The sequence below is a fragment of the Neopsephotus bourkii genome, unplaced genomic scaffold (genome assembly GCF_033783945.1).
Source record: "Neopsephotus bourkii isolate Nb327-2 ecotype Australia unplaced genomic scaffold, CSIRO-AGI_Nbou_v1 NB_1189, whole genome shotgun sequence".
Lineage (NCBI taxonomy): Eukaryota > Metazoa > Chordata > Aves > Psittaciformes > Psittacidae > Neopsephotus > Neopsephotus bourkii.
In genome coordinates, this window is record NW_026901674.1 from 3,977,591 (window position 1) to 4,001,559 (window position 23,969).

General features: G+C 40.2%; 1 protein-coding gene across 2 annotated transcripts in view; it reads left to right on the forward strand.

Annotated features, from left to right (window-relative positions):
* Nucleotides 1–23,969, forward strand: part of CACUL1 (CDK2 associated cullin domain 1) — a 52,698-nt gene that overhangs the window by 15,848 nt on the left and 12,881 nt on the right. The window contains exons 4-5 of one of the 2 annotated variants that reach the window (XM_061364222.1): nucleotides 6,094–6,189; nucleotides 12,669–12,771. In XM_061364222.1, the coding sequence (XP_061220206.1) occupies nucleotides 6,094–6,189; nucleotides 12,669–12,771 (199 nt within the window). The remainder of the gene's footprint in view (nucleotides 1–6,093; nucleotides 6,190–12,668; nucleotides 12,772–23,969) is intronic. The other variant, XM_061364223.1, reaches the window with a different exon arrangement.

Genomic DNA, 23,969 nt, shown 5'->3' on the forward strand with positions numbered 1-23,969 from the left:
AATCTCTGGGAACTGATGCCTTGTATCACATCACTGCTGCCATCTCTTCTTAAAGAGTGTCAGCATTATCTGTTGTAGACAATCTGTTCCTTCCTTGCCTTTTTCTCCTTTTCTGTCTCACATTTCCTTTCATTTGTTCCCTGTGATTATATGGAGTTTTGCCATCCAGTGATGAGGAGTCTTATTTCCTGCCCCAACTCTTTCTGAAACACTAATGTGATAAATACAAAGGCCTTACTCCAAACTTCAGATGAGGTTCTGAACTTTCTTACTCGTCTTTTAGAAACAGTTGTGTAACTTCCAGTATTTCTCCTGATTACAGGAGTGAAAGCATGAAGCTTAAGTCGCTTGTCACATTTACCTCGAGAGCTTTGCATGTCATCAGGGTGGTATAAAAGTGCTTCGAAATATTGCTTTGAGGGAATGTAAAACTGAACTTCTGGCTATGGGCAGTTAGCTACTGGGTACCATCTCATAGCAGTTTTTGGTATTTATATTTTAAGGTAAATTTACCCCAGATTGTGTTGTTAGATATATTTCGCTTTCCTTCCAAGGTACACTGATTACAGTACCTTTACACAGTGCTGTATTGTAATGGAACAGTTAAGCCAGTCTGTAAGGTGGAACTTTTGACAACATCATCTGTGGCTGGTTTTTGTGTGATCTTAATAAATCAGATTGCTAATGAAGTTATGATTAGACTTTAGTAATCTACTTATGGGGGCCAGGTGATATACTCCATCCACGTGAAGAAGCCTATTCTTATACTACAGTGTTTGTATGGGCATCACCTGACTTGCTAGATAAATGAGGACTACTGAATCTTCTTCAGGATTTATGTTTCCTCTCTTATAGCATAGAAATGACACTCAAATTCACCTTAATTTGAATTTAGTTGGTTTCCTGAAATAATTTCCATAGGTGCAATAGTTTCTCAAAGCAATTATATAGAAAACAAAACTGCCCTCCCTATGTTCTGCCTATAGAAAAGATCAGAAATAGAGGTGGAAAAGGAACATTGAGTACGTGCATTTCCTATCTCTTTTCTTACTAAATATGTTAAATCACTAGCGTTTCTTAAAAGTCCAGTGGGGTCAACTTTATGATCTGTTAGTATCGACAGTCCTTTTTTTAAAGAGGTGACTCAGACTGGCCTTTTTTGGAGTCCATAATATTTAAAAGGAAAAAAAAGCCCCATCAAACATCAATTGCTGTAGGCATTTATCCATCTGTTTTGCTGGGGGAAGATTGCTTAATCGTGTGTGAAACAAGCCTTTACTTCTGTGAATCACACTGAATTGAATCAGATCAAATGAATGATCCGTATTAAAACTTGGACTGTAAAAGCCAGAAGTGTCAGAAATGTGTGCTTGTTCATGTGTGGACATCAAAAAGATGGTTTTTGACTTGAGGTAGAGGTCACTCTATTGCCAGACTTGCTATTAAAAATGACGTTGTCATGAGCAAGCTAATCTGAGAAGAGCCTCCTTGCCTGCTGCTTTTTGAAGAGGCTTATATTGCTGAAGTCATTTTGAATTCCTTGACACACTACACTGGGTCCTGCAGACCCTGATACAGAAAGATACAAGTAAAAATAGCACAAACTAGTATGTATTTACTAGGTAGCAAAGCTTCTGAAGTTTTCTTGATACTAAACAAGAGTTTTGATGGTCCTTAGATACAGTGGTTTTTTGTTTTATATAGAATGGAAACAGAAGCATGCCCTATATCTGCCCCCTCTACTTGAAGACGATTACCCCAGAATGTGTCGTGATGCTGTAGAGCTTTGAACAGCTTTTAGTGCAGATGTGGATTGGAAGACACAGCCTGTCTCTGAATGGCTTGTACTTTGGCTTTATTTCTGGTCTTTGTAAAAAGTTTGGATAGTCCCCTCGTCTTGTGAGGTAAATGTGAGCATCACGTAAATTGTCTGCAAGGCAAAGTGAACAAATTACATGTTCCTGGGAAAGAACAGAAAGCGGTTTAAAAGATTCAGACTGCTTACATGGATAGCAGGTAAATTCGTGGAGTCATTCTCCCTTTTCCCTTGGCAGGCGTGGGAGAGATGCTGCAGCATGCGTGCTGGCATCTTGGCAGTGAGCATGTTCCCAGGAAAACGGAGCTGCCCATTGAGCGTAGGAATGTAAGCTTTGCTGAATATATTGCTGACTGTGCCAGACAACTATTCATGAACAGATTAACTTTGTGTTCCTCAAGCAAAGAACTGTCGTCACTGTTTCTTTCTTGTGAGCCATTCCTGAGTTGTCTTGAGCCAGCACCATGTCTTCTGGTTTCATTTGTATGTTCAGCTAATGATATTCAAACTGAAAAACCCATGTCTTTTTCATGTATACAGCTTGTTGCCCACAAGTTCATTGAAATGCCTAGATGCTAGATTTCAAGTAAGGGAAGGGTAATTTAGTATACTGGCTCTCTAATTGCTTGTTCTGTTTGAAGATGTCTGTCTTGCATGTTACCCTTTCTCAAATGTGTTTTCTTGTTACTTCTCATTTCTCTTGGTGCTGAGATGTCTTCTGTGGTGTGTAAGGATGTCTTTAACATGACTTTAAATGATGTCTTTTACATCAGCTTTTAATAGCAGCCATAGTATTTTACGCTAAGAAGCAGTTGACTCAAAACCAGGCAAAGGTGTTAAGTAAATGCAACTGCATCACAGTTGACCAAATGTTCAGTGCTCCCATGGACAGACACACTGTATAGTTGCTACTAGAAAACTATTCTTAAGCCTATGAGTGGTAGGTGAGAGCAGATGTAGGAGTGGATTTAAGCTCTCTGCCTGTATAGAGTGTCTTAAAAAAACCCAAAACAACTGAATTGACAGTTTAATAGGATTCAGGGTGGGAGTGAAGGAACCAGGAGGCCTCTTCCTTCCTGGAAAACCTTAGACTAGCAGTGTATGTTTCTTTCTTTGAATACCTTCTGTATTATATCCCTTAGGTAAGATAGGAGTGGATTTAAAGATGTAATATTTCCTGGAGGGTTACAAGACTTAAATGTCATGCTTAATTCTTCCTATCCCACCCCTGTAATTAAAACAGCTGAATGTGTGTGTTCTGTTTTCTGGACTCAGACCAAGAGTGAAAAATGTCAGCCTAAGCAGTTTCTTTTTTTTTTTAATAGCTGTAGCAGAATAAATACAGTTTGTAAAGTCAAGATCTACTCTAATGATAGCCAATTAATAGAAAAAAATCTTAGCAACATCTATTTACTCATAAATTTGGTGCCAGGCACTGCATTTTGGCTTATAAAATTCATAATTCATAATTCAAAATTCAGTAGCTTATGTAAAGCTACTCCCACTGCAGTTACTGTCTTATTAATGTGAATGTAAAGATGTGGAGAAAGTTCCTATGCTCAAACAAGTAATTGATTTTGGTCTGGCAGTTTGAGCAGCCATACAGTAACACCGTAATGAACAGAAAAGAGACCATGATCATTCATAGGAGAGCTGTGGAAACACTAGTATTGATTTCTCATTGGCTTGGGGTTTTTGTTAGTTTACAAGCCAAGTGATAGCTAAAGAGAGTTTGATTGTCAAGCTTCTTTTTGAATTAAGCAGAGTTAGAGTGCATGCTTTGCTGTTAATGTCTTGGCTGTAGAGGCTTGACATGAAACGTTACCAGGAGACTTCAACTGAAAGGTTTCATCTCATGCTGATAAAGCAGTTAATACCATGAGTTTGCATTCCAGAGGTTATGACCAGGGCCTGATACTTGCCTGACACCAGTGCTTACCCTGAAGCTGCGAGGACTTAGAATTTTTTTGTCTTTATCTAGAGCATTGGTTGCAATGTGGTGGTGGTGAAGGGCTTCTAGATATCCTCTGTTAAAGGTTGTTTTGAGGAAATGGCAAGGTGTGCAGTTGTTATGCCTGTTAAAGTGTCTCTCAGTGTGACATAGGCTTTGTGAGGTGAGCTAGCAGATGTTTCATCTTCAGTGGAAGAAAAAGGTATCAATCCTTAATGTCCTCTGTAAAAAGAATGGCAGCCTGACTCTGTATCATTGCCTAGAATCAGTTCATGGGATTAAGTCATGCAGCATCCAGACAACTTCTGTCTCTCTATTTTGTTAACAAAAAGTGCAAAATGTCAGTGAGAAGAGTGATGCCCTATGTCAGGCTATGGTCTCCTTTTGTCTCTTTGCTTTGTTCCTTGAAGCAGAATTTACCTTTTTCTTTGATCTTAGAAGCTGTATACCAAGTCTTTACAAACCAGAGGGTTTAACCATATTTAAAGTTGAGGTTAAAAAGGAGTGAAGCAGGAATACATACTGCTTAGAAATGCATATTTCACTGCATGTTATTTGCAACAAATTATATATGTAACTGTATATTAAAGGGAGTCCTTGGAGTTCATAGCCACTTTTATACGTTGTTGGCATTTTGAACCAAAATTTGTTTGCCCACCCCTGAGAACTGCTTCTGCAGTAAGATTAAAAACGTCTGATCAAAATGAGGAATAGCCATATATAACCTTTAGCAACTGCATATGGAATAACACTCTTTATTCCTTTGCCAGTTTTGCTTTCCTTTCTGAAATGTTTGCACTGTATCAGCGTTTGCTGTGAAAAATTACCCACGTGTTCATTAAGCATATTAAGGAGGGAGGCAAAAGAAGCTAGTTTAAAGTGAAGAAACCTTTGATCAATTTAGAACAGTTAGCAGAAGGTCAGCATTAATTTTACCTGTTCTTTTGGAGCCCTGGTGAATGTCGATGTGAAGGATGAAAAATCAGCTTCATAGAGATAAGAGCTTTAAATTCCTATAAGGTGTTGGAGGTGCAGCTAGCCTTGGGTGTTTCTCACACCACAGATGCTTTGGCTTGAGAAAATCTTGAGCTTGTTTTGTTGCATAGTGAGATCTCAGTCACTGCTGCTTTCTCCATCCTCCTCTGGCTTGGCACTGTCAGAGAGGAAAGTGGTGTGAGGGAAGAGAAGTTTTATTTGTCATTAGCAAGCAATGCTTTGTACTTGGGAGTGTGTAGGTGTGTGTATGTGTATGAACAGTAGAAATGTAGGCAGCTGCCTATGCTCCTCTGAAAAGACTGTAACAGTGAAAGCAGGAGTTGGGCCAGAGGCAGAGCACGATGTGAGGACCATGTTACCCCATCTCTGCTCCCATCCCTGGGTATGTACATGTGCTCCTGAATGCTCTTAACACAGCAACCTGCATCCCTCCAAATAAGTATTTATAAAAGAAACAGTAGCTCGTGTTTCCCATTTGTCTGGTTCCCTTCTCACTTCAACTCAGTTTGCTGCAGAACAGATCCTTTTAGCTTCCTTAGCTCTTCCTTTGGGAAAGATGGTATTGTACACAGAAAATAGCAGTGCTGTCACTGTGGTCTCTACAAACGCTATCATAAAGTTAGCACGTTCAGGTTTTGTGTAGCAGAGTTTTGCTTGGGGCCACAGGATAATGCTGTGTTTTGCAGGGCTGCAGTAGATGTTAGTGAGCCTCATCTGGAGTGCAGGATGCCAGTTGCAGAGCTCTATCTGAAGACATTGCTTCATAGTCCCTCCAGGTCAGCTCCCTGAATACTTGCCTTGCCTTAAGTGACCCAGCCAAAACCCATATGTTTTCTATGAGGAACAGTGTTCCCTGGAGCTGGAGGATGTGCCACTTGCCACTACAGGTGCAAAGCAGCAGCTTTATGCCACCCTGCTCTTGGGGTAGAAGACTCCAGGGGGGTTGGAACACACACTGTAGCACTTGTTGAATATTGGTTATGGGTTCTAGGAGTGATAGATCTTTCAAAACAAAGGTCTGGTCTTTAATAAGTGCTTTTATTTGAATATGCTAACTGCTAGTTTGTTACAGGAATACTGTATTTCCTATAGCATGGACCTTTTGCTGGGCACTGACATATAGTCCTAGGCAAAAATCAGTTACTGAAGAAACCTGTTTTGCTGGAGGGAGTTCTAGCAGAAACTCTGGAATGATGTGTGGCTTGCTTTGTGTGGACTTAGTGTATCAAATACTTCGTAGTGTTTTGAGTTTGCTATGAAAGCATAGCCCATGCTGTTCCAGATCTTTCTCTTGTTCAAATTACAACCTGACTTTTACGGTTTCTTGCAGGCCAGCCCTCCAGATCTCTATATTGAAAGATTTAACGTAGCTCTTGGACAGTATATGGGAGCATTGCAGAGCATTGTGCCTCTTTTCATATATATGGTAAGTTTTAGAAAATTCTTTTCAAATAAAGTATATCCATACACAAGATATTGACTGAAAGTGAAAAGAATAAAATGCAGCTGTAATGATTTGTAACTTGTAGTAGCATTTATGATTCATGCCTGCTTTTGCTGCCTGCATAACAGTACCGATTGTGGGGAGAAGGAAGGGGAGCTGTGCTTTTAAATGTAGTATTTTGCAGTTGGTTTCTGCCCTAATATTTCCTTCCTAGGAGTGGGGGGAATGGTTTTTATTTTGTTTGGAAAAAAAGCTGTCCCAAGTAGTTAGGTCATTATTTATTAGAGATAGTTTAGTGGCTCATTTCTATGTTGGCTTGGTACTTTGGGCAGGTTACAAAGATGATTGTTTCTTGCTTTTAAATTGCACAGATTCAGACAAAACGGAAAGAAATGTCTCTTGGAAATGTGTGTCACTTGATAAAGCAATTTAGAGTGTTGACTGGAGGAAGACAAACTTAAGTTCACAGCACTGTCAGGCATACTCACAGAGGTTCAGAAACCATTGGCTATGTTTGTCATGCTGATTTTGTAATTCAGTGTCTTCTACGCATCTCAAGAGCTTTATGGTTTGCATAATTTTTGCCAAAGTGCCAAGACTTTTGTTGCCTTTTTTTAATGTAGTGAATAACTTAAGCTTGAGTTTTGTCTTCTCCTGGAAACCGTCCTTACATTGGCAACACTTAGGAGTAAGAAAAAGAAAGGAAATATTTGTTGGGAAAGAAACTTTTTTTAAAAGAAAAGGAAGTATTTAAACTGATTTAGATAAAATAAATCTCAAACTTGTCAAAATTATTCTCATTGGCAGCTTCCCAGAGTTTGGGAAACAGTATCTGTTAGAAGGATATCCTGTTTCAGACAAAGTGTCTGAAACCGGGTAACTTGCTATAGTCTTTCAGCATTGTGCAGCCATGCAGGTTTCTTGCATTAAAAGGGGAATTTGGTTGTCTTGACCTGAATGTCTTCTAATTGCTCTTTTCTCTCATTAATACAGAATGAAATCCAGTTGCCACAGCTTTACTTCTAAGCAGAGAGCTGTGTTCCTGGTGCTGATTTTGTATTTTTCCCCTTGCTCCTGTTGTAAAGTCCTGGAGAAAAACTAGGAAGAGACTGTTTCCCCTTGTTGCATTCAGATATTTTTATATGCTAGCCATTTATTCACCCATGTGTGCTTAACTTGTTTATTGCAGGCTGGTGTTTAAGAGGTCTCATAATTTAATATCCATTTACAAATGGAGATAAGCTGTTCAGGTGTGTACGTTTATTGAATACTCAATTCCATCACAGAGGTCAAAATCTATCTTTAACAATTAAAACTGCATAACAATCATCTAGACAGTGTTCATGATACACATAATCAGACAGGTTTTATCATTATAAGCTGTATTTACATGACCAGGCAAGGTATAATTGCTGAATGGATTTCTATACCCTTCTTCGTGCACAGTTGTGATGTGGTGTTTATATCTTCAAATGAAGACTCTCTGTATCTCATCCTTTCGTTTTTAGTGTAACTGATATCTAAAAGTTGTAAAAATAGTTAATGAGTAATAAACAGACCTGTAAAATGAATAGGGATTTTATATTTTATTTCAGAATGAAGAAGAGAGAAAGTACTCTCTTGACTTAAAGGAGAAGCTTCTTTAAAGCATGACTGGTGATTTATTCAAGCAGTAAAATTCTGTTGCTGCAAACACTTTTCCATTTCGTACAATCAGTGAATGGTTTGGGTTGGAAGAGACCTTAAAGCTCATCCAGTTCCAACCCCCTGCCATGGGCAGGAATACCTTCCACTAGAGCAGGTTGCTCCAAGCCCTGTCCAACCTGGCCTGACTTAATTCAAGTTAGGCCTGAGAGCTATCATAATTGGTTTTGGTGGGAAAGGACCTGTAAAGGTCCTCTAGTCCAACTTCCCCTGCAATGAGGAGACACATCTTCAACGATCAGGCTGCTCAGAGTCCTGTCCAGGCGGGCCTCGGATGTTTTCAGGGATGGGGCATCTGCTGCTTCTCTGGGCAGCTGTGCCAGTGTCTCATTGTAAAGAATATTTTCCTTATCTAGTTTAACACTACCCTTTTTCAGCTTAAAACCATTACCCCATGTCCTATCATAGCAGGCACTGCTGAAGTGCCTGTCCCCATCTTTCTTAAAAGCCCCTTTGAAGTAAAGTTGGTGACTTACATATTAGTCCCTTTTGCTGCCAAATACAGTACTGAGCTGGCTCAGATATATAGCTGATTTTGAAGGCTGATGTCAAATTAAGTGTCCTACTTGTTCTCTCAAATAATTTATTAATCAGTGCTGTGCATGATATGGAAAATATACTTGGATAAGTCAGGATGAAAAGTGTTCAGATTTTTTTTCTGTATGTGTTTGGAAGTACTTTTATGTACAGCTACTCTTGCAATTTTATATTTTAGGGTCTAATCAAGTTTTTTTTTCAGCAGTTTCCTTTATTCAGACAGGAAAATATAATTAAAAAACAATTGCAAGACGTAAAAGTCTGATTATCCTACAGTACAAATTGCAGCTTTGCAGTTATTTAATAGTTATTTTCAGTGTCTTTTTAAGTGAAGAGGACTAAGTTGTTAAGCTCTTTATCAGAGATGCAGGGATTTCCTTTCTCAGTACTGATGTGTGATTGGTGTAATTAGGAGTTTGCAAGGCTGTTGAGTTGCACTGACAAACTTAGTTCTGAAAGGATCATTCTGCTGCTGCTTAGGAAAACTTTTAATATGCATTTAAATATTTAAAATGAATGAAGCTGAGGAAAAGCTAAAGTGGTTTTTTTTGTACAACTGAAACATGGTTTTTGTCCCTTGGTGGCCAAAAAAGACACAGAATTTTTCCTTAGGCTTATTTCTGTGTTTTGATGTCAACATGTGCACTGTTCTTCTTCCCTGATGGGTACCAAACCATATTCATGTGTGTGAATGGTGGGAATACAGGAAAGGTGTTTTCTTAACCTGGTTGTATATGGTGACCAAGGTGTGCTTCAAATCCTGAGTGATGGTTGGGAGGGCTGACTTTGCAGTTGAGGGAGTTTTCTGTTTCCTTCTTTTGCTAGTCACACTAGTGGGTGTATGTTTTTATGTGGTGATGGATTTTTCTGGTCTTATGTTGAGGACACCAGAATCGTAGAATAGTTAGGTTTGGAAAGGACCTTAAGATCATCAAGCTCCAACCCCCCTGCCATGGGCAGGGATGCCTCACACTAAACCATATCACCCAAGGCTCTGTCCAACCTGGCCTTGAACACTGCCAGGGATGGAGCATTCACAACCTCCCTGGGCAACCCATTCTAGTGCCTCACCACCCTAACAGTAAAGAACTTCTTTCTTATATCCAATTTAAACTTCCCCTGTTTAAGTTTTAACCCATTACCCCTTGTCCTATCACTACAGTCCCTAATGAAGAGTCCCTCCCCAGCATCCCTATAGGCCCCCTTCAGATACTGGAAGGCTGCTATGAGGTCTCCACGCAGCCTTCTCTTCTCCAGGCTGAACACAGTGGACTTCTCAAGAAAGCATGGAGACCCAGAGCACTTTTGTCCCTTCAGAATGCTCTGGGTCCTTCAGAAGCTCCAGGGTATAACTGCAAATAAAGCAAATTAAACTAGAAGCAGTTTAGTACATGGGGCTTTATTCCTAAGAATGATTCCTAGTGGTTACGTGTTTGCTTTGCAAATCTAAATGAGGTTATTCTGCATGCTCACAGATTGTGCGTATCACAGCATGCTGCACACATGAATGAATAAAAATCATATTTCCACTTCAGGAAAAATTAAAATCAGCATTTAGCTGATGTACTTATTTTTCTAATAGGTTCTCAGTTGTTAATTATACTTGGAGATGTAGCTGAAAACCTGTGATCTTGTGGTTTTAAATGAGCCCAATGTTTGTGAGCACTGTGGTTTTAGAATAGTTAAGAATGTTTTCATTGCCTTTAAAATACTACTGTTCTTACTGGGTGCTATCACTTTGTTGCTTATTATTTAGAGGGCATTTCATGTGTGTCTTTATACACGAATATATGTGAGTGTGTGTGTATATATACCATACCACTATATACATGTGGATGAGTGTTCTTATATATTGTTTTTTCTCTTTCAAGTGTTTATTGATCTCTTAATATTAACACAGCTGTGTTTTTTAACATCTGCCTTACATGATATGGTGTTTTGTGGAAGAAAGGCTTATATCATCTCTGACTTTCTTGGTTACTGATACCTGCTTACCTTCTTCTGTCAGTTAGACCTGTAGGTGACTTAACACACTTAAATACTGGTACAGTCTATGTAGTGACATCTCCACTAACAAGAACGGAAGGTGACAACTCTTCTGCTATCTCCTTTCAGCCCTGTGGATTGGAAGCGAAGTACTTAGGTTAGATGATGTTTCGATCATGCAAATGTAACGTCTTTTTGGAAAGGTTCTTCCAAGTGAGCAAGCGTGAAGAATATTTTGTGGTTGTTCCATGTTAAGTACTCTGTTGTAGCTCTTCTGCTTGAAGCTGCTGGGGATTTTTGTTGCTTTTATAGTTATGAGACTTAAGGCATAGGTTTTTCAATTGAACAAAAAGAAGCATCGCAGTTTGCACTTGTTGCCAGCTGCTTGTCATGTAAAAAAGTCACTAGTCCGGGAAGGGACCAGAGTAAGCTCTTTCCTTAATCTAACTGCTCATGAAAATCAGTAGTTTGGTATTGTCAGGTTTGGTTCATCTCAGTAGACCTGTGCTGAGATGCTCTGGTCACTCCTGTGTCTGGCACCAGTAGGTACATGGTAGCATGTGGTCAGGAAGCTCAAGGTGGAAACAGTTTAGGAAGCTAGGTTTGATGAAAGACTGTAGCATAGTGTGTAGCTTAATGTTTCTGAGATGAAGGCCAGGTTGGACAGAGCCTTGGGTGACATGGTCTGGTGTGAGGCATCCCTGCCTGTGGCAGAGGGTTGGAACTGGATGATCTGAAGGTGCTTTCCAACCCTAACTATTCTATGGTTCTATGATGTGTATCTTCAGTTGCTGTGAATTTCTCTTGCAATGGCAATTCACCATTGACCAAAAATACTACAGTCTTTCTCTCAACCTCTGCTCAAAGAACAGGTCAAGGTGAGGGGAAAACAACTGAGTAATAGCCTTTGAGTAATACCCCTCTGCTGGTAGGGAGGGAACTGTCAGTAGGAAGCTACTATATCTTTAAAAATAGCTTAAGAATATTGTTACCCATTACTGCAACAAACCTGAACTTCAATAGGGGCAGGTATTCAGCCCTCACATTGCTTTTGTTCCAGTAGGCTCGGTTTTCATTAAAGGTAAATGCTGCTGAGTACTTGCCTTGAAAATGTAAGTGGTTTCTGCACGGTCAGTTTGTTATGTTATGTGTACAGTTTGTAATGGCCAAGAAAATGGGTTTCAGAAACAGAAATTTCAGGATTGCTCTAATAGTGTTCCGAGGGCTTGTTCCAGTTATGCTAAATGCGTTCGTGGAGAACAACTTGATTTAAAGTGTGGAAAAACCTTGCTCCCTTAAGAGATCCCTTCCTCTAGTAAATCTGTTAAGTGCTTCAGTACATTATTTTTTATTAAGTTGATTTTCCATTACAGTATCTATTGAACTCTTTTACACGTGGTGTCCAGATGAATTCAGTTGTTCTACTTCCATGCTAATGTTGTGACGATAGGAGATTTATCCTGAAACATTTTTCCCAGCATTTCAAACCCACCTATGAATAAAGTAACAAAGAAATCTTACTATTAATTGCAGGCTGGGAACTGAGGAATAACACTAAATAGTACATTAGGTATAGAGGTCCTCAAGGAACTCAAGAATACGATTTCCTTTGAAGGTTGAAAAGGTGAATTTATTATTAATGCTGAGTGGGTTGAGATAATTGAATCCTAAAAATGCCAGTGTAGTTCAGTTTTGCACAGTTTTGTATATATCACTTATTGCCACAGCTGATTAATTCTGACCAGCTTTCCGCTGGGATTAGCAATGAACCAGACAGAAGTGGTGATTTGTTAATTGTAACATACCTATTTTAATGGCTTAGTTGCCTTTAGACACTGGTAAAAATGCTTTGTTTTGTTGCAAACATTATGTCCAACCCTATTTTGGAGTTAGAGCATTTCTGAAGTTCTAAAATGAAGTGTTTTTTCCTACAAACTCCCCAGTCTGGATCAGTATGGAGATACATGTGTAGATATGGGGCGGGGGGGCAGAAGCATCCCTGTCTGTAAGTAGGTTTGTTACCAGTAGTACCAGCTGCATTCTTAATTTTAAATACCTGGGGGTGTTTTTATTGTACAGGTATGTTCTATTTAGTATGAATACAGTCACTGAGGAAGCGCTTTACAGGTCAAATATTCTGCAGCTTTAAATTCTATTTTTATTTCTGGATAAGTAAGTGTATTTTGTTTGCTGTTATGAAAAACAAACTTGGAAACTTCTGTCTTATTTTCCAGAATAAATTTTACATAGAAACCAAGCTTAACAGAGACTTAAAAGATGACCTTATAAAGCTGTTTACGGAACATGTTGCAGAAAAGCACATTTACAACCTAATGCGTAAGTAAACCTATTGAATTTTCCTTACAATGGGAGTCTGGAAAACCACAGTGCTTTCAGATATTGCAGAAATCTACAGTAAATAGGAAGAAAATGGCAAATGGTTAGTGAACTTAAATACAAATTCGATTTTAAGTCATCCATGGGAAAAAATGTGGCCTGCTTTTTCAGAGAATATGACCTTGTATGAAGTCAGGGTTTTGTTGGGTATCTGGGGGAACAAATGTGCATTTTCCCTTAGGATTTCTGATGATGACAACAGATGTTTTATTGTGCTGTTGCTTATGCTGTTACTCTTTAATTTCAGCGTCAAAATATTGACAGGTATCATTAAGAATGTGATGTGGTCAGAGAATTGTGACACCACTGGCGTTACTGTCATGATGTACTCGAGTACTCCCTGCTAGTTAGTGAAGTGCATACTGCTGGCAGCACTTTCTCTGTGAAGCTAATGGGTTAATGCAAATACAATATGTTTCAAGTGATAAAACTTCCCGTTAAGTGCTCCTGTGGGTAACCCCTATGGTGAACTGCTGGGTTAGCTTACAACCTGCTCTACCATCAGTATGTGGTTGTGTGAGCTTAGGTGCCTAGGTAGTGGCCTGGTTAGTCCCTTGAAAGGGCGGTTGGCAAAGGTGGAGATAATCCCACATGGAGTTCAGAAAGTGGTGAGCAGCTGACCACCAGGGCTGAGAGAATTGCAATTGTAGATGCTTTGTGCAGCTGGATCATTCCTGTGTCCTGGACTGAGTTCAGTACCTAGCCCAGTGTACTCCCCTTTGTAACCCACCCCTGCTACAGTGTCTCTGTTTTCATGTAGCTGATCCCCTCCTCATTGCTCTGAAGCAGTTATCTGTATTCTAAATGGACACCAAAGGGTGGGAGATTAGTGAAGTATATTCCTTGTCTTTACTTGGGTATCGATGCCCTTCTCTCTCCAATGAAGAGCCGGGGGAGAGGAGCTTTGTTAAGCTTCTTAGGGTCACTGTGTTTTGGCCTTTTTGGAGAAGGGTGGTGCCTACCCTCAGTTCAAGGAACCTGGTAGCCTAGAATTATGTGAGATGATCAGCTCTGATGCCATCTTGTTGTTCCTATTTGGAAAAAACTCTCTAAGAAAAGCTGTTAGCCATGTAGCAGATCAGATTACTTTGGAAGTAGCAGGACAATGAGGAATGCCCACCCATGGGCCTGATGTTTTATTGTGTGACAAAGAGTACCATGAAATCTAGGAATATTATTGCTGCAACAAGATCATGGAAAACTCAGCTGATACTGCCTTAACATTAAGTACATTTAATTCTAAGTATATGCATTTTTCAGGCAATGAAAACAGTGTGATTTGGGTCTTTTCAGTGACAAAGGAAAGCTCATGCTGGTCACATCTTTAGAACCTAAGTATGAGAATCACATAGTAATTATAGGTGGAACTATTGAAAGGAAATACCTGTGGTTGTGTGTGCATGAAATCTGAAATCCTTCTCTCCAGCTCTGTTGTAGTTGCAGAAGTAAAATAATTGGAAAATTAAAGTAAGCTCTCATTAGTGGGGTTGCTGTGCATGGGGTCTGTTATTTAATGAGCAATTTCCTTGGGTTTCATTTCAGTCTTACCATCAGCTTATTAAAACTAAGTTATTTAGGTTTTTATCTTACTCCTAAGTAACATGATGTATATGGGTATGTGTAAACTCCTTACCGTGACCTGACTTGCTTAAGTCTTGGATAATGGGGTTTTTAAATTGAGTTAAAGTATGCATAAAGACAATTCTAAGCTTGCTATCAGTTCCCTGGGAAATTATTAAGGACACGGAGCACATGGTCCCTCTCTATTATTATTGTCCTATAAAAGTGCTGAAAAACTTGTATTATTTTCTGCCATTCTTGGCTGTTCTTTCTAGCTTGCTGTAATTCAGGCCATAATAGAAAAGAATATTACCTTAATCTTTGGAAGTGTAAGGGGTATGTGAAAATGGCATGTAAGTCAGTGTTTGTTAATTACTGCCACGTTGTCAGTGTGTGGTGCTGTTTCCTGACATTTTACATAGATTTAGTTCAACAGAAAAGAGATTTTTGTATTATGGGGAGGGAATAAGGTTTAGAGTGGATATGCTTAGGAAATGAAAGTCGTTGACATTGTGATCTATAGAAAGAAATGGAATCCAGGGGCTGTTTGGCGCAGCTGCCACTTGAGTGAGAAGCGGCATGCCTTGCCTCTGTTTTGAAAAGCAAACAACAAAATAGGATTAATCTGTTTGTGGGCTAGACTCAAGAGGACAAGAATAGCATCTGCTTTTGCTCTTGAAATTTGTTGCTATGTTTTTTGTACAAAGGAAGGTTTGTTTGTAGTATCTTGTCTTTCTGTCAGAGCCTGCAAGCTGGCATTTGTATTTGAAGTTGCGTTCAAGAAGGACTGTAAGTACATTTCAGGTTGTTTTGCCCAAAGAAAAGGTTCCTGCTCTACTTCAAAAGATGGGGATAAATTCAGTCAGAGTAGCAGTGCAGCACAGATCTCTTCCTTAGTGTTTGATCTTGCTCAAACTCCCACTCGTTGAGGCGGCCCAAGTCCCCATGCTGTGTGGTTGAAGGCAGGAAGATGCAAAATGAACTCCTGGTAAAATGGTCTCTGTGGTGGGAGCACTTATCTGAGCACTTAGCTGCAGAAATAGAGTGAGTGAGGTGCGAATTCATTACCTACAGAAGAAATACCGCTTAAGTGAGCTTTACGTGAACAAATTTTGCCTGCATAAACACCAATTTGGTTCCATTTGTTTGATAGAGGAAATGTTTATTAAAAAACCTCCACAATGCTCTTTTATCTAGAGCACTTATGAGCAGTTAATACATAAAAAGAAATAATACACAGATCCATATACACAGTTGTGTTTGTGAAACACTTTTACATTCACACATACTTATTGAGTCAGTGCTCTTCAAATTAAAGTGGACACATTTGAACTAAGTGAATATAACCTGGTTATTTTCCTTACAAAGCCAAAGCTGGCTCTTGCAGATAAGGCTGCGGTATTAAATGGCTTGGGAGAAGTTGCTATGTGCAGAATTACTTAACTGAATGTAAGAAGGAAAGATACAGCATCTTATTTACAAGAAGGTTCAGATATGGGATGGGGGGAAGGTGCAGATAATATGCCCTTGTCACTAGGGAAGGGGGGTGTTGGAGAATGTTATCTTTGTTCCTGCTGGAGTCCTGCATGAGATGGTTTATAAGTAGGAAAATTCAGAGATACATGGGGTTTATTTCTTCTTATGCAGCCACTGTCTTTTCTGGTAGGTTAGACCTGACTTTCCTGTGTTCCCATCTTTGATCTGCTGTGTGTCAGGAAGAGATCATAAAACAGGTCCTTTTTCCCTAGAGGAAAGGAAATCTTTTGGGCCATGGTTCTTTGCAATAAAGAGGGACCAAGACTTCATGAGTCTGAACATTGTTATCAGGATCCATGGTGGGAATATGGCCTGTGAATGAGGGAATTCCCTGAAACATACTGATTCAGAACTAGAGAATGGGCTTGAAAATATGAAGTGTAGGCAGAATGACCATTGAGGATTAAAGCATTAGGTTTCAGCTTCTGAATGTCTCAGATTTTTTTTTTATGATGTATATCAAGATAAGTACAGAATCAGCTACTGAAACCTGAACATACGGAGTGGTTGATTATCTGTCTGTGGATTCTTAATAGAATGTAGGCAACTGTTGCTCATAGTTTTCTGTATCAGTGCTTGTGTGAGTTCAGAGCTAAAACCCAGCATAAAAATGTATTCTTTACATTCATAGAATCATAGAATAGTTAGGGATGGAAAGGACCTTAAGATCATCCAGTTCCAGCCCCCCTGCCATGGGCAGGGACACCTTGCTCTAAACCATATCACCCAAGGCCTCGTCCAACCTGGCCTTGAACACTGCCAGGATGGAGCATTCAAAACCTCCCTGGGCAACCCATTCCAGTGCCTCACCACCCTAACAGGAAAGAATTTCCTCCTTACATCCAATCTAAACTTCCCCTGTTTAAGTTTTAACCCATTACCCCTTGTCCTACCACTACAGTCCCTAATGAAGAGTCCCTCCCCAGCATCCCTATAGGCCCCCTTCAGGTACTGGAAGGATGCTATGAGGTCTCCACGCAGCCTTCTCTTCTCCAGGCTGAACAGCCTCAACTTTCTCAGCCTATCTTCATACAGGAGGTGCTCCAGTCCCCTGATCATTCTCGTGGCCCTTCTCTATACTTGTTCCAGCAGATCCATGTCCTTCTTATGTTGAGGACACCAGAACTGTACACAATACTCCAAGTGAGGTCTCACGAGAGCAGAGTAGAGGAGCAGGATCACCTCCTTCGACCTGCTGGTCACACTCCTTTTGATGCAGCCCAGGATACGGTTGCTTTCTGGGCTGCAAGCGCACACTGAAGCCGGCTCATGTTCATTTTCTCATCGACCAGCACCCCCAAGTCCTTCTCCTTGGGCTGCTCTGAATCTCTTCTCTGCCCAGCCTGTAGCTGTGCCTGGGATTGCTCCGACCCAGGTGTAGGACCTTGCACTTGGCATGGTTAAACTTCATGAGGTTGGCATCAGCCCACCTCACAAGCGTGTCAAGGTCCCTCTGGATGGCATTCCTTCCCTCCAGCGTATCAACCGAACCACACAGCTTGGTGTCATCGGCAAACTTGCTGAGGGCGCACTCAATCCCACTGTCCATGTCAGCGAGGAAGATGTTAAACAAGACCGGTCCCAACACCGATCCCTGAGGGACACCACTCGTTACTGGTCTCCAGCCGGACATTGAGCCATTGACCACAACTCTTTGTGTGCGGCCATCCAGCCAGTTCTTTATCCACCGAGTGGTCCATTCATCAAATTGATGTCTCTCCAATTTAGAGACAAGAATGTCATGTGGGACAGTGTTGAAAGCTTTACACAAGTCCAGGTAGATGACGTCAGCTGCTCTACCCCATCCATCAGTTCTGTAACCCCATCGCAGAAGGCCACCAAATTGGTCAGGCAGGATTTCCCCTTGGTGAAGCCATGCTGGCTGTCACCAAGCACCTTGTTGTTTTTCATGTGCCTTAGCATGCCTTCCAGGAGAATCTGCTCCAAGATTTTGCCAGGCACAGAGGTGAGACTGACTGGTCTGTAATTCCCCAGGTCATCCATTTTCCCCTTCTTGAAAATGGGGGTTATATTTCCCTTTTTCCAGTCACCGGGAACTTCACCTGACTGCCATGATTTCTCAAATATGGTGGCCAGTGGCTTAGCGACTTTATTTGCCAGCTCCTTCAGGACCCACGGATGGATTTCATCAGGACCCATGGACTTGTGCACATTCAGGTTCTTAAGATGGTCTTGAACCAGTTCCTCTCCTACAGTGGGTCCAAGGTCTTCGTTCTCACAGTCCCTGTGTCTGCCTTCCAAGACTTGGGTGGTGTGGTCAGAGCCCTTGCCAGTGAAGACTGAGGCAAAGAAGTCATGCAGAACCTCAGCCTTCTCCGAATCCAGGGTAGCCAGTTCTCCTGATAGCTTCTGGAGAAGGGCCCTCTTTGTGCCTAGTCTGTCTTTTGTTCACAGTGTACCTATAGAATCCCTTCCTGTTATATTCACCAAAAATACCAATTCTTATGGTTTTCCAAGAAAAATTTCATGTAAAAAGCCTGGAGGAGAAGGAGGTTTCACAGCCTATTTCCTTACATAAGCAGTTTCTAATAGCTTACTAGGAAAAACTTTTCTCTGAAGATTCTTGTGTAAGACAGATGTCAGGAGAGGAATTTCCACTGTATCAGTGCTTTCTGAAAAGAACCAGAAAAGTTAACTTTAAAGCTGGAAAAGGCTGCTAACAGCTTCCTAAGGATGAAAACGTCCAGCTGTCCTTGTTGCTTGCAGCAGGTACAAATCTAATGCAAAATTATAGAGAATGAATCTACTTATAGTTGTTAGAGTTGATAAATATACCAGGCAGCATGTTTCCTGTTGCTTGTGCAGTGGGTAAGCAGGAGAGCTATGTATTTAGCTGATGTGTTTTGCTGTGTTGACCTCCAGAAACCAGTTGATGTCAGTGGAGCAAGGGACCCTCATCACTTTGGCTCTGTACTGCTATGACATAGTGCCTATTGTTAATAAATTCCTTATCTAGCTCTCGTGACTACCCCAGAAGAGCAGCAGTGCAAAAGGCTGTGATTGATGCCAAGTTCATGGCCTGGTTGTGCAGCTGCAATAAGGAACACAGGGTTTCTTTTGATGTGTTGGGTTTTTTTATTCACTTGCTGTGCCTCACCCTTTCGCAGAGATAGCCAAGAAAAGGATGAATTGGACTGACTTTTTGCCTGCTTGAGCTGGTGCTTTTTTTTCCTCCCCTCTATTTTGACATCTGTCTCAAATAATCTGTGTGTGAGAAGTAACCTGTTACTGCCCTGATGCACAAATGGCAGAGAAAACCCCCTGCCAAGGCAGAAAACACATTCTTTTTCAGCTGCTTAAAGAAGGCATTGCCCTTACCCTTTCTGTATGCTGCTCTTCTGGATTTACATTCAAGAAGTTGTTCTTTGTGCTTCTTACTACCTTATCAATCCAGTGCTTATGTTTCATGAGGAAATAGCAGTTAGCTTCATAAATGAACTTCTTCTTTAATAGCTGTACTGTGTTGGATCCAAAGTCAGTGTATCCCTGTCCCTTGGTCTTGACAAAAATGCATAGAGCATTATTATAGCTTTGGTGCAGCTGAAGTTTGGTGACCACGGGTTTGTATCTTGGAAGGTATTTGTCCTGTAGGAAGAGCTGAATTTTTCCTTGCATGGTTTAGGCTATATCTACATTAATAAGTGTTGTGCTGTAAAGGGAACACAGGACAAAACACCTGTGTGTTGTTGAGGACCTAGTATTCACCTTTACATGTGTTTGGGAGAGTTTTATTTCATACTTGCTAATGTCTGGTCCTGTGGACAGAATGCCATTTAGGAGTTTGAGCACATCTGGTTTAATCTTGCCCAAAAGGAATGAAGTTAATATGCTCCAAGGCAGCTCTGTCATAGAAACCAAGGAGCTGTAAATGGGGATGATCAGTGAAGTTGCTTCAAAAGCACATTTTGAATCTGAACTAAAGCATTAATAGAGAATCTGCCCTTAAGCATTTGAAATCACCATTCCTTTTTTCTTTGAGACGCAGAGTGACTGCTGTGATGGCAGAAGCAGTATGTTGTTAATCAAAAAGTCCCATTTGATTGCTGAGGCTCTTTCGTTCTGTAATACATGGGGTGTTACTCAGCCCCTAGACACTGCTTTGCTTGCTTTTTCTTCCTTCAAGTGTGCAGAATCAGTATGAGGAAAAAAATCTGCATAACCTTACTTTATAAAGGTGTTTCTTGCTTCTAAGAATGATACAGAAAAAGAAAACCATCGATCTCTTTTAAAATAGCTTAAAAGGCAGGATTACTTGCTGTCTCTCACGTGCAGTGCCTTGCTCTCTATCTTTAGAATCAGCCTGTGTGTCTGGATAGGTAAAATGATATTAGAAGATTGCTTCCTGAGGGCCTTAGAAATGAAGCAAGGTAGCAGAGCACTAGGAAATTCTGATTGATTCCAGTGTATTTGTACCAGACTAAACGGGGGTGACTTCTGTTAGAATTTCTCTACAACAAAAAGCTATTTTACTCTTTTTCCACATCCATAAAGCTATTGAAATACCAGCTTGAGACATTAAATGTTTGGGGAAGGGGAGAAAGGGGGTTTTGTAGCATAAAGGGTTCTTTTTTAGATGTAGGGAAGGGATGCATTTATTGTAGAGCTCTTTGTTAAAATTACATATAAAAGATTTTTATGTATCTACAGGATTGTGTTTAATTTGTGGCTTATTCTATGTAGGCAAATAGGTTAATGTTACTGCCTCCACTTCAGGTTCCCAGTTTTAACCCTAAAAAATTTTTTTCTTCCTTTCCTTCCTTCCTATCTTCCTTCCAAATATTGGTAGACACAGGTAAGTAATAGTGAAAAGCAAGTGCAGCATGTTCCAGTCCTTTCACAGCATATGGGAACTCAGCTGGGATGCTGCATTGACCATTCCTCTTCCTTTGAAAGACTGAGTTGTCACATTAATGTCAGTCTATTCTTAGACCTCAGCAGTTCCCCCCACACTCTCAAGGGGTATGTGGGATATACCTTGTGTAGCTATTCATCTTTCTTAAATCATCTGTGCTCAGCAGACCTGATGGAGTAATCAAGAATGACAAGCTGACCAGGATGATATCACTAATACTGAAGTGCTGGTTGTAATTTGTCAGCTAAGCACTAAATAACTGTATTGTAACCAAATTGGAAACGGTATGTATTGTTACTAAGTATAATAGAAGATGCCCAAATTCTTTAAATAACACTTGCTCAAGGAAGTAGTGAATGCTCCATCCCTGGCAGTGTTCAAGCCCCGTTGGACAGAGCCCTGGGTGACGTGGTTTAGTGTGAGGTGTCCCTGCCCATGGCAGGGGGGTTGGAACTGGATGATCTTAAGGTCCTTTCCAACCCAAACCACTCTATGATTCTATGATAATCTACACACAATTTTATCATTGAACTAAACTTTCACCCAAGAACTGGACTATTTTAAAAAGCCGAAGTTGCATCTCTTATTTTTTCCTTGTTTCATGTTGATTAATTTGCAGCACCTTTGAAGTAAAGGCATTTTCTCATTGGAAAATACAGTCTGAAGTAATGACTGTCATGTTTAATCTAGTTCCTTGGTAAAAAAACTAGGAATAATGTTCCCATTTCAATAAGCCTTAACATAACATTTCAAATGGAAAGATATCACCTTATTTTCCAATTATAGAAACCCCAAAGTATGTATGTCTGCATTTATAGCTTTGCTTTTCATATTTATTCTTCTAACAACACTGGATATTTTCCATGTGATGAAAACTTTGGAATTTTTTGTTTTGTAGCATTTTCATTAGATACTTAAAGCTTTTGGGCTATGCAATGAATATTTTAAACATAATCTGTGGCTCTGTGAAATTCCTACTGGCAAATGCTTAGTAATAAATACAACATTTAGGTCTTTTTTTTTTTTTTTTTTCTAATCTACATTTTAATTCATTGCAAACTTTTGAAGAACTTTATTTGCTAAAAATCTATTTTTAGTTCTATTTAAAGGAAAAGAAAAATGCATAATCTTGAGCAGTTTGCTACTGCAAATGTGAGGATTAAGCCGGAGGAAAGTTTGGCATTCATGTAAAAGGCTGTTGAAGTTAACATGTACAAATTGTATCTCCGTTAAAGTAGTGAAAAGTGATCAGTCCTTCTAATAATAAAATAGGCAGCAGATAAATAATAAAACAACAAATCCAAAACTCCAAAGAATGACCCCCCCCCAAAAAAAAAAAAGCCCAGAACAAACCCAGCCAGCCTTCCCTAAAACCTCAACCCAGAACAGTAACATAAAACTACAGTCGCATTTTGGATGCCAACCATGGTGGTTCCCTTCCTATTAGCTGTTGGCATGTGGCTTTTAATCAAGTGCTTGGCACAGGCTGGATCTGGGAGTAAAGGCTGGGATACAGGAACCATGTTCAAGGTGTGGTCAGGTGCAGTTTGGTTAAGAGAAAGGTTATTTATTAAACTATAGGTTTGAGTGTGTGTGATCTGATGATATTCCTAAAGGGCAGAAGTGCCAGGTGAACCTGGGCTGTTTGGGTTTGTATTGGCTGTGCACTGGGGACAGTTTCATCATTACTACTGCGTATCCCTGTATGTCATAGAATGATAGAAATGTTTGGGTGGAAGGGACTTTACAGTTCATCCAGTTCCAACCCCTGCCATGGACAAGGACACCTTCCACTAGAGCAGGTTGCTCCAAGCCCCTGTGTCCCAACCTGAGCTTGAACACTGCCAGGGATGGGGCAGCCACAGCTTCTCTGGGCACCCTGTGCCAGCACCTCAGCACCTTCACAGGGAAGAATTTCTTCCTAATACCTAATCCAAGTCTCCCTTCTGACAGGTTAAAGCCATTCCCCCTTGTCGTGTCCCTACCTGCCCTTGTAAAGCATCCCTTTCCAGCTTTCTTGTTGGCCCCTTTAGGTACTGGAAAGCTCAGATATATCTTACTCAGGTTGTGTAAGGATTTAAATCCTGTGGAAATGTTAAAGCTGTTGTTCTGCAAAATAATGTAAGTATTGCATACTGGAATTAAGTACTGAAGAGCACAGCTTGTGCAATGGGATAAAGATCTCCAGAATACATTCATTCTATTTTGCAGCTTCATTAAGCAGTAAGTTCTGCTTCAGCTGAAGACTGGAGAGCAGCAGCTGACTAATGCCTTAGTTGTGGAAGCTGTTGGAGGTGCTTTTAATGGGAATACCCTTTAAGTGCATCCCTGAATAATTACAACTTTGAACACATCTGCCTAAGCCATACTTATGTATAATTTGTTAAAGTATCTTGTTTTTAAATTCTATTAAATTACTGGAAAGGGAGGAAAAAATCTTGTGTGCTAACATGCGAAAGTTTCAGTTGTCTGCCAAGCAAAATAAATCTATTTTAAAGGAATGTGGAAGGACAGAAAAGGTTTTTTAGGGTAGTTAACTCTTAATTTCTTCAAGTGAACCTTGAGTTATGAACTAGTGGTTTTGAACTTGAGATGTCATCTGCTACTTCTGGAATTACTGGGATCACAGATCTTGCCCCATGTACCCCACTGTAATTAGGAAGTAGTTTAAACCTTCATTGAGGGCCAAGCTTCTCCAGTGTTACTGTGTAATAATGGAGTAACTCAGTTACTGTGGAGTACCTGAAGTGCTGCAGGTTCATACCTCCCTTACTCCAACATAGTTCATCCCCCGTAACTCAAAAAAAGTCCTGAGGTTGTTCTAGGTATTGTGTCTTACCTTGGTTCAACAGTATTTCAAAGCATCTTGTGTGTTTCTGAATTAAAGCATTTCATCTTGGGAACCCACGCTTTTCTTTGATTCTGCCATGGGTTGTTTTCAAGACTGTTTTCAGCTTAATTAACTTCTTAGCATATTGGTTACTTAGTCTGTAAAATGCAGTATTAGTTCACAAGCACTGGGGAGGTGGTCAGATAGTATCATAGCGTCGGTACAGCTATCAGTCATCTGAGGTTTAGTTTTATTGGAGCTTCTGAGAGTAGGGAGGAGTCAGTGCAACTTCTGTTTTGTCTTAATTATTCTAATAAAACAAGAGCCAAAGCCTTAATA